Source organism: Pipistrellus kuhlii, unplaced genomic scaffold, assembly GCF_014108245.1.
Source record: "Pipistrellus kuhlii isolate mPipKuh1 unplaced genomic scaffold, mPipKuh1.p scaffold_m20_p_1, whole genome shotgun sequence".
Taxonomy (NCBI): domain Eukaryota; kingdom Metazoa; phylum Chordata; class Mammalia; order Chiroptera; family Vespertilionidae; genus Pipistrellus; species Pipistrellus kuhlii.
In genome coordinates, this window is record NW_023425404.1 from 9,551,364 (window position 1) to 9,570,578 (window position 19,215).

The 19,215-nt window shown below is 40.6% G+C and overlaps 1 protein-coding gene across 1 annotated transcript in view; it reads left to right on the plus strand.

Annotated features, from left to right (window-relative positions):
* Positions 1-4,258: 4,258 nt before the first annotated feature.
* SNW1 (SNW domain containing 1) overlaps positions 4,259-19,215 on the plus strand; it is a 35,584-nt gene continuing 20,627 nt past the window's right edge. Inside the window, exons 1-3 of the mRNA XM_036430187.2 lie at positions 4,259-4,360; positions 10,744-10,897; positions 18,336-18,497. Of these exons, the coding sequence (XP_036286080.1) occupies positions 4,347-4,360; positions 10,744-10,897; positions 18,336-18,497 (330 nt within the window). The 5' untranslated portion in view covers positions 4,259-4,346. The remainder of the gene's footprint in view (positions 4,361-10,743; positions 10,898-18,335; positions 18,498-19,215) is intronic.

Here is a 19,215-nt window from a genome sequence, read left to right on the forward strand (position 1 = left end):
TATCAATTAGAATTGAAGATCAGATAAAGAGCTTCACAGACAAGAAAAAGCTAAATGAATTCATCACCACCAAACCAGTATTAAATGAAATGTTAAAGGGTATTCTTGAAGAAAGAGGAGGAGGAGAAGGCGAAGGAGGAGGAGAGATCAAGAAGAGGAACAATAAAATGGCAATAAATACATATTTATCAACAATTGAATCTAAAAATCAAAATAGATGAACAAGCAAAACAGAAACAGACTCGTGGAAAAGAGAACATTTTGACGGTTGCAAGATTTTTTTTTTTCTTGGGGGAGGGGGGTGTTAAAAAAAGTGAATGAGTTTAGAAGCACAAATGAGTAATAGCCCATGGACACAGACAATAGACAAGTGAAGGCCTGGGATGGGGGTGAGGGTTGATGGGTAGAGGGGAGCAAAGGGGGGAAAACAGGGGACATCTGTAATACTCTCAACAATAAAATTAATTTTAAAAATAATAAAAGCTCTGCATATAAGAATAATTATGGACACAAACAGTAAGGGGATGAGGGCATGTGCTGGGAAAGTGAGAATGACTAGGGAGAGGTCAATGGGGGGAAAAGGAGATAATATGTAATACTTTAAACAATAAAGAATCAAAAATAAATAAAAGCCCGTTTTCACCTTCTTTCAATCTAATTCTAGGTCTTGGTCTATATCTGACTGACTTCCCATCTTAATTATTTTAACCTTGTCCTCAGTGGCCTTTTTTGTCTCTCATCACCATAGAAACCCATCTGTCTTAAGAATCATCTTTCATGCCAGTTTCTTGGCTCCAGTTAAGTCCTCCTTCTGCTTCAAAATACCTGCTGAATTAAATCTAAGCTCCTTAATCTTGGCTTCTGGGATCTTATCTAATTTGCTCCTCTTTTATTCTCTTTTTGGAAATATTAAGCTCCTGGAGCAGAATTAAGACAGATCACTGTCAACCATAATATTAACTGTGATAACTAGTATATTTACATAGTATTTTAGAATTGATTGTCATAATCATGCTATAATATACATATCAAGCAGTTAACGGGATAAGCATTTAGTTTGATAAAAAAAAAAAATTGAAGCCAATGCCAAAACTGTTTTGGCTCAGTGTATAGAGCATCGGCCTGCGGACTGAAAGGTCCCAGGTTCGATTCCGGTCAAGGGCATGTACATTGGTTGCAGGTACTGTGGGGGGGAATGGGGGGGGGAGATGCAAGAGGCAGCTGATCAATGTTTCTCTCTTATAGTTGTTTCTAGATCTCTATCCCTCTCCCTTCCTCCCTGTAAAAAATCAGTAAGATATATTTTTTAAAAAAGGAAAAAAAAGAAAAAAGAAAAAATTGACGCCAAAGAAGTTAAGTGTCTAGACCCTGATAGCAAAGCTTATTATGAAGCTACTAGAGGCCTGATGCATGAAATTTGTACACAGGGCAGGGCAGGAGTCAGGAATCCCTTAGCCAGGCCTGCATCCTCTCAATCCGGGAACCCTTCAGATATCCCTCTGGCAATCCTCACTGCTAGTCTGACTGTCTACCTGATTCTCCAAACCACTCGCCTGCCTTCCTGATTACCCCTAACTGGCTCTGCTTTGGCCCCCACCACTGTGGCTTCTTCAGGAATGATGTCTGGACGGTTGTTCAGCTGCCAGGTCTAATTAGCATATTATACTTTTATTATTATAGATAGCTTGACTATGTATCTTCAGACTCCAAGATCATGCTCATTACCCTACACAATGTGATCAACAATTCTGCATTTACCAAAAAAAAAAAAAAAAAAAAAAAAAAAAAAAAAAAAAAAAACAGAAAACAAAACAACAAAAAAGTATATATTTTTTTTGGTTTAAATCTGTGGCAGTCAGGATTCTAAGATCTCTCCCAAGATCTCTTCCCTCCCCTCCCTCCTTTCAACCCCCTACTTCCTGTTTATATGTCCTTCATAATCCCTGGGGATGTGAACAGGATGGAATATCAATCCCCAAACTGTGTTTATGTTACAGTAGTCTCCCCTTATCCAGGGTTTTATATTCACAATTATGCCATTAAATACCAAGATTTTCAGAAGAGATACACATAAAATCAAAGTTAAGTAAAATCTGTGTAATCCTAAATCTGCATTTTGGGAAATGTTGGTATGAAAAAATGATGCATTTTCTCAAAAACATGTGTGTGTGAATTTTTTAGCTCTGTCCACTGAAAAGCCTTACAAACAACAATCAACTCAGTAACATGACGAGCAGTTGCAGCATCCAGATTGTTTCCTCTAAATATCACTTTACCACTTTAAGGAGAACTCCTTGGAGGAGTGACTGATTGCAGTTCTGGGGCAGAAAAAAGTACTAGATGAGCCTAGAACAGTGGTCGGCAAACCTCAGCTCTTTGGTCCCTTGAGTGTGTCTCTTCCACAAAATACCATGTGAGGACGCGTACATACAGTGCAGTTGAAACTTCATGGCCCATACACAGAAGTCAGTTTTCAGCCTGGGCATTAGAACACTCAAGGAGCCAAAGAGCCACATGTGGCTCTCGAGCCGCGGTTTGCCCACCACTGGCCTAGAACAATCTTATCACACCAGAAATGGAATCATCCCAGTGGGTGTAAAGGAGGTGCTGCTTCTGCGCAGACTAGTGTTTGGTTTAGGAAAATTCAAAGAGCGATACTCTTAGTGTGTATGCACCTTTCTATCGATATGTGTGCTATGCTGCAATTAAAAGTTTGTTTCTATTTTTTATCATAGAGAATTTCAAACGTATGCAAAAATAGAACACTACAGTTGACATCCATGTTCCTATTATCCAGCTTCAACAGTGATCAAAATTCTCATTTCATCCATACTTCACCCACTTTCCTCTTCCCAATATTTTGAAGCAGATGCCATTTATCCTATCACTTCATCAAAGATTATGTTTGACCCATTATCTATGTAAAACACTATCTAAAACACATACATTCATACATAAAAACATACATAAATAATACATGAATGTTAATGGATTGCCATTGGCATCAATTCAATGCCAGCAAGAATGCCTAACTTGGGGTGCAGTTAAAAGGGAAATTATTAAGTGTAAGACAACTAAATTGCGATACAGCACCCCTATGCAAAGAGCACAGCTGTGAGACAGCCCTGGTGTTAGGTCCCTCTCCCATTAGACTCATCAGCTTTGTTCCTTGTAGGTCTGCTTTGCCCTTTCTCTACTGCCAAGGTGAGCTAACTTATATGGACAGAAGTCCCTGGATCTGGGCTCTGATTGGTCTGTCCTCATGCAAATGAGGACTCCAAATTCTCGAAGCTTGATTGGTCTGAAAGTCACTGTTCTGATTAGTCAGAATAGAGTCACTCTGGTTGGTCAGAACTGTGCAGCTCTGATTAGATGGGAGAAGCCTCAGACCTATTGGTTCAAACAGAATTCCAGAAACTCCTTTTTAAGGGCTATCTCAGGATAAGAAACCATCTTCCTGAAGTGCACTTTCGTGAGAGCCCCCTGGGTAGAAATGGAGGCTAAATTGGTTTCTTTATTTGTTTTTAAATTTGAGCCCAGTTAACCAATGGGAGCCCTTTTTAGTTGGTGTCTTCTTTCTCAGGTTAGAGAAAGGTAACTTAATAAGGATTACACAATACCTCCTCAGGAGAATGGAGGGGGGGGTGGGCGGGAGAGGAGTCTTGTGGTAAGGGATAAAATTTAAAGAAAAATTTGAGTGTAAATATTTTCAGAGTGTACAAGAACTCTCCATTTGCTAGTCTTATGATTTCCTACTGTTGTAAAACCCTTCATCCTAGACAGTTTGTGTCACTAGTTTGTCTCAGTGAATAGAGCATCAGCCTGCTGACTGAAAGGTCCCAGGTTCAATTCTGGGTTGCAGGCTCTATCCCCAGTAGGAGGCCTGCAGGAGGCAGCTGATCAGATTCTCTTTCATCGTTGATATTTCTATCTTTCTCTTCTTCTCCCTGCCTCTCTGAAATCAATAAAAAATATATTTTAAAAATAAAAATAAAATCCTTCATCTTTTAATATTGCTGTCTCAGGAAGGCACTTATATTTGGGACCCCTACATGAGAAATGAGTAGGGAATAGAATAAAAGATTGAAAGGCCGCTTCTTAGGTGAGCTCTGTCATTTTACAGTAGACGAGTGATGCATGTGCTTTTACACGAATCGCTCATCCCATAACAGCTTGGTCTGGATAGGATAGAACCGAATGGTGTACTCATTCCAGGAACTACAAATCCCATAACCCCACGCGGCGGCTGCGCCTGTGTATTACGCGCTCCTTCCTTTTCCTAACTCGTCCTGGGGAAAGACCCGCCCCGCGGTGCTGTCGCGGGCGCTGAAAGCAAGCGGAAGAAGATGGCGCTCACCAGGTAGGCTCACAATTCGGGTCCTCAGTCAATACGGAAGGGGTCTGGAAGTACCACTTTTTTGTTTGTTTGTTTGTTTGTTTTTCTGTCCACACTCTCCTAGCGGTGACTGGGCCCAGGACACAGAACGACGTGGGCCGACACCTCGGCCGGGCCCTCCCGCCGGCCACCGGGGCGACTAGGCCTCGCCGAAGCTGGGGTCTTTCCTGAGTGGCTCCCCGGGTTGTTTGCCCCCTCGCCAGGGCCGAAAGCAGCGGCGTGGTGGGTAGTTCTCTGGCCTCCGCTGCCGTGGATTCGCACTTGCTTTTCGCTTAAGCGTTGGAGGGCGGGGGTGGAGAGCGCTCCCTCGAGGGCGCGGCTCGGGGGGCGCGATAGGGGTGTGGAGGGTTCATTTGTTTAGACGGAGTGAAGCGGGCAGGCGGCCACTTGCTGGACGGCCGATTGTCAGCTGAGGTCTCAGCGGTCTGCCCCGAAACAAGGATTCCTGCACAGAAAAGGGGAAACAGAAGTGGTCGGCGTGGGCACTGAACGGAAAACCTTAGCCACCCTAGTGGCCGCTGTCTCCCCATTCGCGCCGCTGCTCCGCACTTTAACTTTGGACCTTAGAGTTTCTTCCTTGGATTAGAACCCCTTCAGATTTGGGGCTGCTCCTGGTTGCCTTGGTAACCGCAGGTAAAGTGACCCCTAGCCTTTAAGAAAAAAAGATAGCTTGAGTGGGAGATCCCGAGGAGTTACGTAACAACTCCTGCTAGTCCGCATCACCTTGCTGCCGCCCCATCTAAGTAGAAAAACTTGCCGGTGCGAACGTAGTAGGGAAAGTTGAGTGCCAAAGAGATGTTGGAAAGAAATCCCGTTAGGACATCCACTGGAGCTCCTTGAACACACTTCATTCTCCTCACATACATATTTCCTGCCTGATGACAGCTATGAATCCTAAAAATGTTTGAATCGGAAAATTCTTTGAAGAATTAAATTTTGGTGCCTTGCTCCCATCTTAGGGTTTGTGTGTATGACTGAAGGAACTAGGACAGACTTTGGTAGCAGGAAAAGATGGTGAACGAGGCCTGCAGACATGGAACAAAGAATCCAGGATGCTTATTTGTGTAGTATTAGCCTTAAATGCAGAGAGACTTCGATGAGCTGAATGGACCGGAGAGTTTTCCTTTAGTAGTAAGTGTTGTGGGCATCTAACATTTGATTGAGTGCCCTCTAGGTGGAAGGCACTGTAACAAAAGATTAGTAGAGTTATGAGGAAAGGCTTTGTAGTTTTGTGGAAAAGGTAAAATTTGAAAAGGACATCCAGAAAAAAAAACAGATGAAGTGGGTATTGTGTGCTTAAAATTGCAATGGTAGAGTGCAGTCTTTTAAGCTTGTCTTAGGGATTACATAGGTTTCTGATTTTTGTAGAGTTTGATCTAACTGATTGGATTTTTAGAGGTGGTCTCAAGTTTCCAGACGAAATGGTATTGTTTTCAGAATCTACCAGGGATTAGTAGCAGGAATTTACATACTGATGTGTTACAGTTTTGTTGTCATCAGTGATTGTTAAAGTTATTTGGGTTTAATTGTCTAAATGCAAATTTAAGATCATGTATATAATTACATGTAATATGCTTTTTTTAGTGAAGGGGAAGGAATACAAAGATGTCTCAACAGTGCCACTGTCGACATTTGGACTGGATAAGTCATTCTTTTATGGAGTTGTCCTTTTATGTGAGACTAGAGGCCCAGTGCACAAAATTTGTGTGTGCGGGGTCCCCTCAGCCAGGCCTGTGCCCTCTCCAGTTCCGGAGCCCTCGGGGGATGTCCTACTCAGGGCTTCTGACTGAGTGGCTCTCCCCCTATGGGAGCACACTGACCACCAGGGGTTAGCCCCAACTTTGAGTGTCTGCACCCTGGTGGTCAGTGCACGTCATAGCAACTGGTCGTTCTGCCATTGGTCAATTTGCATATTAGCCTTTTTTTAAAAAACATATTTTATTGATTTTTCCACAGAGAGGAAGGGAGAGGGATAGAGAGCTAGAAACGTCAATGGGAGAGAAACATCGACCAGCTGCCTCCTGCCCACCCCCTATCGGGGATGTGCCCGCAACCAGTGTATATGCCCTTGACCGGAATCAAACCTGGGACCTTTCAGTCCGCAGACCGACGCTCTATCCACTGAGCCAAACCGGTTTCGGCACACATTAGCCTTTTATTATATAGGAGGACTAGAGGCCTGGTGCATGGGTGGGGTCCCTCGGGGGGGCCTGTAGGGATTGGGCTGAAACCTGCAGTCCAGTACTGCCTGCAGCTCCTACCTGTCACTCCTGCTCCTCCCAGCTCCACTGTGCCTGCCACAGGCTCATGCCCAATCAGTTCCAATCTGGAGAGGCTTGCGCTGCTGCAGCAGTGCTCACCAGCCATAATTCTGTGTCTGGTGCCCTCCCAAGGGGAGTGGCCTGCAGGATCATGCTAATACCAGCTCTTCGACATCCCTGAGGGGTCCTGGATTGCGAGAGGGCGCAGGCTAGGCTGAGAGACCCCATAGGTGCAAGATCAGGCTGGGAAGGAGTCACAGGAGGGCTCCGGGGGTCTGGCCCGTCTTGCTCAGTCCTGATTGGCTGGACCCCAGCAGCAAGCTAACATACTGGTTGGAGCATCTGCCCCTTGGTGGTCAGTGCCCATCATAGCAACTGGTCGACCAGTCGACTGTCTGCCCCATGGTGGTCAGTGCATGTCATAGCAAGCAGTTGAGCAGCCTTAGCGTATTATCAGCATATTACACTTTGGTTGGTTGTTCGGTTCTGCTGTTGGGTCTTTTTGCATATTACCCTTTTATTATATAGGATAGGACTAGAGGCCCAGCACATGAAATTCGTGAACTTGTGGGGGGCGGAGGGAGTTCCCCAGCCTCGCCTGTGCACTCTCACAGTGCAGGAGCCCCACAATCAACCTCACCAAAGGGGTAGGCCCCACCCACTCATCTGGGGCTCCTCGATGGGTTGCCCCCAAAAGGTAGGCCAGAGCTGGGGGTCCTGCCTCCACACTGTATGGAGCCCCCGTACTCCCGGTGTCACTGCGCAGAGCTACCAGAACCAACCTCTGCGCCGGACATGCAGCATCAAGTCCCCGTCCACTCGCGTGTGCCCGCTGCGCATGCAGCCTCTTGGTGACGGATTGTTATGGCCTGAGGATGTGACAACCACATAGGCTTTTATTAGTATCGATATTAAGCAGCATCTTTGGCCTCTACCCACTAAATGCCAGTAACACCCCTACCCTCTCTTCACCCTAACTTCAAATATCTGACAGAATTGCCAAATATCTACAGTATAGATATTTTGCTCCCAGCTAAGAATGTCTGAATAAACTTTCTGCTTGCCTATACATCCCTCTGTATACCACCTCATCTCCCCCTTCTCCTCCCCAACCAGGAGTGTGCTTCTTTGTAAGAATGAAGCATCCTTTATTGGGAACAGCAAAGTTAAGACCCTCTGAAAGGCTAGAATATATTCTGACCTTAATCTTCTGTTAGGCTAGAATTTGTTTTGATCTTAATCCAGGCCAGTTTACCTGTTCACTAGATTGTCCAAACTGTGCTTTGGCAGGCTGCCTGCTTTTTGATCATTTTAGTAACCAATTCTTCTAACAGAAGGCTTCTTTGTAACTGTTTTTGTACCCCTCTTGTGTATTAAACATATATGATTTACTGGAAATAAATATGGTATAAACCCAAAACTTTGGATTTATTCATTTATTCTGTTATTTGTTGAAAATATACCATGTGCCAGGCACTGTTACAAGTGAAGGTTTTATAGTATTGAATCAGTCAGGCAAATTTGTCCTCATAGATTTACATTCTGGAGGAAACAGACTCTATATGAGTAAATAAGTTAAGAATAAGTAGTATATATTAGGAATAAAATAAGGTCTGAAGTGGAGTGCTGTTTTGGACAAGGTGGTCATAAAATAGCTCTAGGGAAGAGTAATTTAGCAGAGACATGAATGCCAACGTGCTAGCACTAAAAGATCTGGGGAAGCATTCTCTATAAAAGGACTATAATGTTCTTAGTAAGTGAATAGACTCTTTATGGCAGAGGGAATAGTAAATGCTAATCCCTGAGATGGTTTAAGAAAGACACAAAGGCTCTAGTGACATAAAGATGGCTAGTGTAAAGGATAGAGTGAGTTTCTTCCTCCTACAAACATTTAAGTGGCCCCCGCTCTGAGAGCTAGACAATGCCAGGGAAGTTAGGGATGAAAGAAGCGAAAGGCTCAATTCCTGTCCTCAAGTTGCTTACAGTCTAGTTAGAGGGGGGAGGGAAGGTAAATGAAGAAATGATTGTAATAGAGTCAGGTAGATGTTACATTAGTGGTACACAGAGTGTCTTGAGGGAGTACGGATAGGGGGCAACTAACTCCAACCGGGAAATCAGACCAGCGCTTCATATCCAAATATTAATGAAACATGGATTGAATGATATTTATACACTGCCAAGTTCATGAATTTTCTCATTTAATATTTATAACAACATTATGATGTACTGTTACAGATGAGAAAACTGAGGTTCAGAGGGGTAAGTAGTTTATCCAGGTTACTAAGTGGCATAGATGGGATTTGAACTCTGATCTCTTAGCCATGACATTAACTGACTCCCCCTTCCCCACTGGATTAGATTCCTGTGATGTATGCTCAGGGTTCATAGCTCTCTGAATATTTTCTTCATCGTGTAATATAATTTGTAATTACGGATTTGTGTGATTATTGGATTGTTTCTCTTACTTGCAAGACTGTAAGCTTTATATCTCAGTTTATAGTCATTGCCTGCCTACCACAGTGCCTGGACTCAAGTGATCAATAAATATTTTTTAAAATATATTTTATTGATTTTTTTATAGAGAGGAAGAGAGAGGGATAGAGTGTTAGAAACATCAATGAGAGAGAATCATCCATCGATCAGCTGCCTCTTGCACACCCTCTACTGGGAATGTGCCCGCAACCAAGGTAGTACATGCCCTTGACCGGAATCGAACCTGGTACCTTTCAGTCCGCAGACTGACGCTCTATCCACTGAGCCAAACCAGTTTCAGCTCAATAAATCTTTTTTAATAAATAAGCTCTACTTCTTCTGCAAATATGCTCATTATCACAAGAATTACAAAGACCAACTTTTTCGTTAAATATATTATTTACCTATTGCAGTCCTTTTGTGGTACTTTGGAGTATCCTATAATAACATCATACTTAAAAGTTATTAGGAATGGGTTAGTACATCGATTTGCAACAAATTTTTAAAACATCCAATACCTGGCTAGTCAGGGGCACTGGCCTCTTTTTCCCTTAGATTATCAAATAAAAAAATGACAACTGTCAACCCAAAACAGCAATCCAGTGTGAATGAATCAAAATTATACCTTCTTTTTTGTCAGATCAGCAAAACATATATGTGTGTGTGGAGATTTTGGTGTGTTGCAGAAGTTTAGTAATTTGTTTATGTATGCCACAAGATGAAAAAGGTTGGCAATTACTGATTTTATAGAAGTCTGTTTTGAATAAAGAATGACAAATTACATCTTCTTGCTTTAAATCTTTGACCTCTTAAGTTTTAAATTGCGTTCTAAACTAGATATCTGTGGGAAAGCACACTTAAATATGTAACTTGTGTTTCTTCCTTTTATCAGTCTCTTACATTCAGTTCTAATCCTTGTTCTTTTATAACTATAAAAGAACTATAGTTAAAAGTAAAAAAGCATAAGAGTAAAATAGTTAAAAATAAGAAGTGTAAGAATAACAAAGGCTAAGAAAACCATGCGTTAGAGAGTTGGCTCCTGGGTAATTGAGGATGTTTACTTGCTTGTTTCCAGAAAAGAAGTGTGGGAACATAAAATCTCAATAGTTTGTCTAGTACATGAAATATGTTAATTTTTTAAAAATATATTTTATTGATTTTGTACAGAGAGGAAGGGAGAGAGATAGAGAGTTAGAAACATTGATGAGAGAGAGTTATTGATCAGCTGCCTCTTGCATACCCCCTACTGGGGATATGCCCGCAACCAAGATACATGTCCTTGACCGGAATTGAACCTGGGACCCTTCAGTCCCCAAACCTACGCTCTGTCCATTGAGCCAAACCAGTCTCGGCTAAATATCTGTTAATTTTTATTTCTGGGTGCCATTTGCCTGCATTCTAGTCTAATACTGTTACTCTAGGTGTCTGAGTACTTATTTTTTTTCCAGGTATAATGAAACTGATACTGGATACTGCCATAGATTATGAAAAGTTTGCTATTTTGCTCAAAGGAAAATGTCTTTTAGGAAAATACTCCCTGGTGACCAAATTGCAATAATCAAATTAATTATAAGCGGTTTTAAAAATTCTGACTTTTATTATCTTTGCTTATAGCTTTTTACCTGCACCTACTCAGCTATCTCAGGACCAGCTTGAGGCTGAAGAAAAGGCAAGATCCCAGAGATCACGGCAGACCTCACTGGTCTCCTCCCGAAGAGAACCTCCCCCATACGGGTACCGGAAAGGCTGGATACCTCGGTTATTAGAGGTAAATATGGACCTTTAGTTTGAATATATTAAATTGTGCTGAAATTTATTATAGTACATTTATTAAATTTAAACCCTGGAATATCCACATGTGAATGTCAATATGATAGAAAATTCTGGTTGTGAGCTCTGAAGACATATACTTCCCTCAGAAGATGAATCTTTTTCTTATTATCACTGCTTTGTGATAACTGGATAATTATACCGGTTTATATCTCTCCTATGTCAAACTATTAAATATGTACAAAAGAAACTAATATATCTTTTATAAATCTAGGGATTATAGCTATGGAAAATAATGGGAAAGTGACGGGGGGGGGGGGGGGGAATGAAACTGATTTCATGTTTTGGTACTTTTCCCTCCATCCTCCTCCCTATATGCATAATACAACATTACTCTGCAAAGACAACCTTCCTTCAAGGCAAACATCAGCAGCATTTCTAGTTCTGATTTTTCCCCCATCTCTAGATATAAAAGCCTGAGTGACCAGCTAACCGTTCAACCAGTAGCTGTGATGTGCACTGACCACCAGAGGGCAGATGCTCAATGTACAGTTATGGAAACATGGAATAGACTAATGAATGTCAGTGGGGAGGGGAGAGGATGAGAAGAGGTTAACCAAAGATCTTACATGCATACTAGAGGCCTGGTGTCTGGGGTCCCTTGGCCTGGCCTGCAAGGACCGGGCTGAAACTGGCAGTCTAACATCCCCAGTGGGGTTCTGGATTGCAAGAGGGCACAGGCCAGGCTGAGGAACCTCACCAGTGCACAAATCCATGCACCGGCCTCTGGTTGGGTATAGTGGAAAGGGCACTGACAAGGAGTTTAAAAAAAAAAATTGGTTTTGCATCATACTGTGTTTCTTTCTAATTGTATGACCCTGGGCAAATCCTAACCTCTCTTCATCTGTTTTCTTGTCTTCATTTTCTTGTCTTCATCAATTATATGTCTAATATTCATATTAGATAAATTTTTAAGAATTTGACAGTTGATTTTGGAGGCAAGAAGAGAAGAAAGACTCTAATCATCTTTTTAAATCTTTATCTCTTGCCCAAAGAATGAACTTCTTTGGTAGCACCTATCCTTTTGATTACTCAGGTTCCTATAAATCAGTTCAATACATATTTCTTTCCTTAATTTCAGGGCACACTCTCCCATATTTGACTCCTTTTTGATCTAGAAAGAAAAGCAAACATTTGCAGTTTAATTTATTTTGCTTCCCCAAGACCTCTTCTGTATCATCAAGCCTTTTTCTTCTTCCAAAATTCATTCTGACTCCTGCAAATTTTCCTCCTGCTTACTTGTCCCAAAGAATATACCTGCCCTATTAAAAATCTTTAAATGCCTACATCAGTTATTTTTGCACTGAGTTATTTTATCACTTTGTTTTATTCTGTCATCGGTTATGATCTTTACTGTACAAGTGTGAAGGGCTTTTTTTATATGCTTTTAAGTTATGATCATAGTGAATGAACTAAGTTAGGGGTGTCGAACTCAATCAGAAAAGGGGCCAAAATCTAAAATCCAGCCTAAATCGCGGGCCGAATGGTTTACTGAACAGTCATAAACTGTCATTGTGATGGAAACGCAGCGGAGTGCAGTGATGACAGCGCGGTGCAGGCCACATTGCAAGGCCTGGCGGGACAGATTTGGCCCGCGGGCCTTGTGTTTGACACATGTGCTTTAGAGAGTCTAGAAGATGAACACCCAACTAGATCATGTCTTCTAACATATTTCCTGTATGGGGTTTTTCTCAGCTATCCTTTGGTCCTTGTTAATTCTAGAATGTGAAGGCCAATCTTACAACAATTATAAAGGATTTTTGATGTTGCTTTTGTTTTTGCTGGTAGTGTAATTTGTGAGAAACAAAAAATAAAAAGATCAAGGAGGCTTTTCTGGAATAAAATGGTAGTGATTGGCATATCTAATAGAGGACTTGAGGACTCCTTTGAGGAATTGTACTTCTTGTACCCAGTAGTACAATTTTGAATTTGGCCTCAAAGATTTCAGGTGGCAGGCATCATTTTACATGCAACAAAAATCTCATCCTTCTATTTCAGCATTATGACATTCAGGTACTATTAGATTTTTAAAATATTAACTTGATTATCAAAAATTTCATATCTCCTGGCAGAACAGAACAATTTATTTGAAAATCATACCAAAATGGCCTGCTAATCTGGAAATACCATGAATGCTTCTTGAGGGGGAGTGAATGTTCTGCAGAAGATAGCATTTTGTTCTAGTTTTCAAAGTAAAAGCTGTGATTTTTCTAGCAAGCTTAATGACCACATAATGCCATATCTACAGTTCTGAAGTACTTACATAGTTGAAGAACTCCAGCAAATATGAGCATGTGACAGATTGATGGTCTGGGTACAAGTAATACCTTTTTGGGTACGCTTTAACCATTTCTGCATAATTTATAATAAAATGTCTCCCTCAGCTTTATTGTTTGTTTTAAAAATTGTCAAGTCTTTATCAGTTAAGCATATTGAACCTAGGAAATCATATATTCCTGGTGTAATGGAATATTCCTTGAAGGGGAAGGTCTTATAAAAAGTGATTATTTTCATAAATTATGTTTCATCAAACTCCCTCTAAATGATTTATTATGTTTTTTTTTTAATTTTTTAATAGTACTAATTTGCTCTTTTTTAAAATATATATTTTATTAATTTTTTACAGAGAGGAAGAGAGAGGGATAGAGAGTTAAAAACATCATTTAGAGAGAATCATCGATCAGCTGCCTTTTGCACACCCCCTTCTGGGGATGTGCCCGCAACCAAGGTACATGCCCTTGACCGGAATCGAACCTGTGACCCTTCAGTCCTCAGGCCGATGCTCTATCCACTAAGCCAAACGGGTTTCAGCTAATTTGCTCTTTTTTAAGCTAAAAGGAAGATATATCAATTTAATAGGAAATACAAAGATTTTTTTGAGTCAAAAAGATCTGGGTTCAGATCCTGCATATGCTAGCCATGAGACCTTGGGAAAATCCCTTAACTTTACTAAACTTGAATTTTTCCCACATGAAAATATGAAGTATTTAAGAATTACAAGAATTAAATGAGATAATGTATGTGTGGATTATATTTTGTAAATTATAATAAGGTACTAAGCAAATATTACTAATTTTAATAAAATTACATTGATATTCATATGTTTATTTAATGATTTACCTTTTTTTGTAATACTAAATTTCATTGACAGACTTTACTTTGCTTGTTCTACTTTTGAAGTCTTAGTTCTCCTAAATAATTGTATATAATCCCCATTAGAAATTTGTTACACCCATATTTGTTTTTTTTTTCTGTTCTATTTATTTCCTTTGCTTTTTCAAGGAATATGGAATACTAATGTCATATTATTAAAATCAGTTCTAAGAAAAGAACTTTACATTTCTGCCCTTACTATAGCTTGACCTATTTCTCACTAAGAAAATTATTTATGCTCATACTAAAAATCTTTTTCTTAGCTTAAACATTTTGCTTAATTTTTTCCTGCCTTGTGTATAAAAGTCAGATTCCTTGCCATGGTCTGGAAACCCTTCCATGATATGGTGTTTATCTATTCATGCAGCCTTATCACCAGTGTGTCTGCCCCTCTGTCCTCAATAAGCTTCAGCCTCATCAGACTCTTGTTTCTAAAACATGCTAAGCTTATTCTTACAGCAGGGCCTTCACACTTGCTATTTGATTTTTCTAGAGGATGCTTCCCTCAGACTTCCAATCACTAATTTCTCATCTTTCAGGCTTTAAGTTAACGTTACCTCTTCACAAAGGCAGTCCCAACCACACTATCGAAAGTAGCCTCTCTTTCCAGTCCCTTTAATACTTCCAGAGCATTTATCACAAGCCACAGATTATGCTTTTTATATATTTGCTCAGTAGAACGAATATACACTCCACAAGATTAGAGAACCCTACTAGGTGTACCGGTTAATAATGTGGATTTTTTTCAGTAGGTGGAGTTACACATATATTGACATATATGTGATTTGATGTGTATGCTTTTTTGTTGTATTGATAACAAGCTTCAAAACTTCATATGTCAAATTTTCTGAAGGTGTTAACATCATAGATATTTTTACCCTTAAAAATGTCAAATTTCATGCCAAAAAAGAGCATTTGTGGGAAGTTTTAATTCATTACTTTATTTTGAAGAAAAGTGCTGCTAGAAGTTATTGCTTACTTTAGAAAGCTTATGGTGCACATGCTCCATCTCAGGATACTTGTGAATGCTTTAAAAGTGATGATTTCTATGTGAAAGACAAAGAATGTCCAGATCAATTTGAACCACACTTTGATCATAAAATGACCAGAATGGGCCAAAAGACACGGCAAAGTAATTTTGCTTCATGATAATGCTCCATCACGCACTTCAAAACCAGTTAAAGACACTTGAAAAGATCATGCCTGGGAAGTATTAACCCACCTGCCGTATTCACCAGATCTTGCTCCTTCAGTTACCACTTGTTCCAATGGATGGTACATGCACTCTCTTTTTTTTTTTTTTTTTTTAATTTCTTGTTTTTTTTAATAATAAATCTTTATTGTTCATATTATTACAAAAGTTCCTCATTTTTCCCCCTCCACCAGGTTCCCACCCCACCCTCTGCCCTTTCCCCACCCCCCATTGTCCTCATCCATAGATGCACAGTTTATGTTCAGTCTCTTCCTATACCCCCCTCTCCCCCTTTCCCCAAGAATCGTCAGTCCACTCCCCTTCTATACCTCTGATTCTATTATATTCACCAGTTAATATTGTTCATAAGATTTTTTCTTAATTCCCTTGGTTTTTAGATTCACGTGTTGATAGTTACATATTTGTTGTTCATAGTTTTTATCTTTATTTACTTTCTCTTCCAAAAGAACCCCCTTCAGCAATTCATATAATTCTGGTTTGGCTGTGATGAACTCCTTTAGCTTTTTTTTATTAGTGAAGCTCTTTATCTGGCCTTCGATTCTGAGTGATAGCTTTGCTGGGTAGATTATTTTTGGCTGTAGGTTCTTGCTATTCATTAACTTGAATATTTCTTGCCATTCCCATCTGGCCTGCATGGTTTCTGTTGAGAAATCAGCTGACAATCGTATAGGTGCTCCTTTATAGGTAACTAGCTGCTTTGCTCTTGCTGCTTTTAATATTCTCTCTTTGTCTTTTGCTCTTGGAATTTTAATTATGATGTGTCTTGGTGTGGTCTTCTTTGGATTCCTTTTGTTTGGAGTTCTGTGCGCTTCCTGGACTTGTAAGTCTACCGTATTTTTCGGACCATAAGACGCACTTTTTACCCCCCAGAAGTGGGGGGGAAAGGTCCCTGTGTCTTATGGTCCAAATATAGCCTACACATATACTTGAAAAAAAAAGTTTTTTTACTTGCCCGGCTCTGTGTGGTCTCTGTGTGCTTGCCCGGCTCTAAAATGGTTCTAAATGCTGCTGTTTACTTTACAGGGTTGATTACATGTGTTTATGACTGTGATGTTGGGTTTTAATGCACATAAAATATTTTAGGACACTATTTGTTTCAGAATCTTTTTTTCTTCATTTCCCTTCTCTAAAAACTGGTGCGTCTTATGGTCTGGTGCGTCTTATGGTCCAAAAAATACGGTAATTCTTTCACCAGGTGGGGGAAGTTTTCTGTCACTATTTCTTTCAGTATGTTTTCGATATCTTGCTCTCTCTCATCTTCTGGGACCCCCATAATTCTGATGTTGGTTCACTTGAAGTTATCCCAGAGGTTTCTTAAATCATCTTCAACTTTCTGGATTCTCTTGACTTCTTGCTTCTGTGGAGGAGTATCTTCTGGCTCTTTATGTTCCAAATCTTTGACTTGATTCTTGCGATCTTCCATTTTGTTTTTAGGACTCTGTATAATATTTTTTATTTCAGACAATGTATTCTTTATTTCTTGTTGATCCCTTATTAGTTCTTGTTGATCCCTTATTAGTTCTTGTTGATCCCTTATTAGTTCTTGTTGATCCCTTTTCATCTCCTCATAGGTCTTATCAACATTTTCTAGGAAATTCTTAAAAAACCATATTGCATGGTTTTGAACTCTATATCCAGTCTCTTCTTTTCCTCCATTTCTTTTGTTTGTGATCTAATTCCTTGTCTTGGCATTTTCACAGCTTCCCTGAGTTGGTAGGGTGGCTTTGTGTGCTAAGGTGTCCTATATGGTTCAGTGAGTCAGCCTCCCAGTTACCTGAGGTGGACAGTCTTGGTGTAGCCCTTTGTGGGATGGGTGGGCAGTCTTGTTGTTAAGCCTTGCTGGGAAGCGTTGATCTCCAAGCCAATTGGCTATGAGGATCAGAAGTGTCTCAGCTAGGAGGGTTTCTGTATTCTGCTTGGATGGGCGGAGTCTCGGGGTGGCACAGACAAGCTTTGTTGAATCCCGCACAATTGGTTGCAGGCGCGCGCGCACCTCTTTGGTATAGGCGCAGACAAGCTTTAGATTCCTGTCTGCCCCTCCCTAGGAGAGTCCTATTGGCAGCGAACGAGGAAGCTAGCCACTGGAAGGGCCTCTATGCTCTGCTTGGATGGGGCATAGTCTCGGGTGGTGCAGACAAGCTTTATTCAACCCCTCCCTACGAGGGCCTGGTTTCTGAGTCCCGCAGTAATGGCCACTGGCTTCACACACCTCCGAGAGATCTCTGCCCACTGCCCGACAGTCTGGCCTCTCCCTGTCTGGGGCCATCTATCAGCGCAATGGCCGTCTATCAGCGCAATAGGGTGGTTCTGTTTTCCTCCCGAACCAGAAAGCCAGCCGCGCATTAGCTGTCCGCCCTCTCCGCACGGGGAGTAAGCTGGTAGTAAACTCGGCCCGCCCTCTCCGCGCTCCGCAAGCCAGCCAGCAGCGAACTCTGCGGCCGCTTTTTCCGCGTGCAGTTTTCCGTACCTTCACAGTTCCTGAGGTTCAGCGCGCCTTCTCTCTCCTTCCCAGATGGTAGAGCCTCCCTTCAGCCAGCCATCCGGCGCTTCAGGGTGATGTTTCCCCCGTTTTTCAGTTCTAAATTCAAACTTGTTGTGGTAGGCTGCATTCGGGTGTCTGCCCTATGCCGCCATCTTGGTTGTCTCTTTGGTACATGCACTTTCTGAGCAGCATTTCAAAACATACGAAGAAGTGGAAAATTGGGCCTCTGAATGGTTTGCCTCAAAACAAAAAAAGTTCTATTGGGACTGTATCCACAGATTACCTGAAAGATGGGGAAAATATGTAGCTAGCAATGGGCGTTACTTTGAATAAAGCACCTTTAATGTTTCTTTTGAAATTACTGTGTTTTCTTTGATCACAAAATTCTCATTATTAACCGGTACACCTAGTATTTATTGCCATATCTCTGGCTTCTTGCATAAAAGCTTACTAATTATTTATTGAATGAAAATATCTTGAATCTCAAATTACTATTAATTAAAAAAAAATTTTCTTATATATATATAGGATTTTGGAGATGGAGGTGCTTTTCCAGAGATCCATGTGGCCCAGTATCCACTGGATATGGGACGAAAGAAGAAAATGTCGAATGCACTGGCCATTCAGGTGGATGCTGAAGGAAAAATTAAATATGATGCAATTGCTCGACAAGGACAGTCAAAAGACAAGGTAATCTTCTCAATGATTTTTTCCCAATGATAATTATTTTGTGAAGAATTATTTTTTCTTTACTTTTTTCCATCACTGTTTATCCCCTGGGAAGAATTTCTTTAATTATGTTGATATAATAAATTTCTGTTCGTTTATTTTATGTTAGCAGTAGCTGTGGCCTGGATGGCTTGGCTCAGTGGTTGAGTATCGACCTATCAACCAGGAGGTCACAGTTCGATTCCCAGTCAGGGCATATACCCAGGTTGCAGTTCGATCTCCAGTGTGAGGCCTATAGGAGGCAACCGATCAGTGATTCTTTCTCATTGTTGATATTTCTCTCTTTTCTTCTCTTTCTGAAATCAGCAAGAATGTGTGTGTGTTTGTGTGTGTGTGTGTGTGTGTACATATATATATATTTTTTTTAAATTTTTAATTAAATTATTATCTTTGTACATATACCATTGCCCCCCCTTCCATACATGCCCTCACTCCCCAGAGTTTTGTGTCCATTGGTTGTACTTATATGCATGTATACAAGTCCTTCGGTTGCATATATATATATTTTAAAAAATAGTAGTAAAATTTACTTAGCTATGACTTCATAGCCATATGAACATTACATCGTGACTTCATAAACAGCAATGATTTTTTTCCTTTGAAATTTTCCAAATTGATGATAGCTTATATATGCTTAGGATTTTTATTTATTTTACATTATTAAAACAATTATTTTATA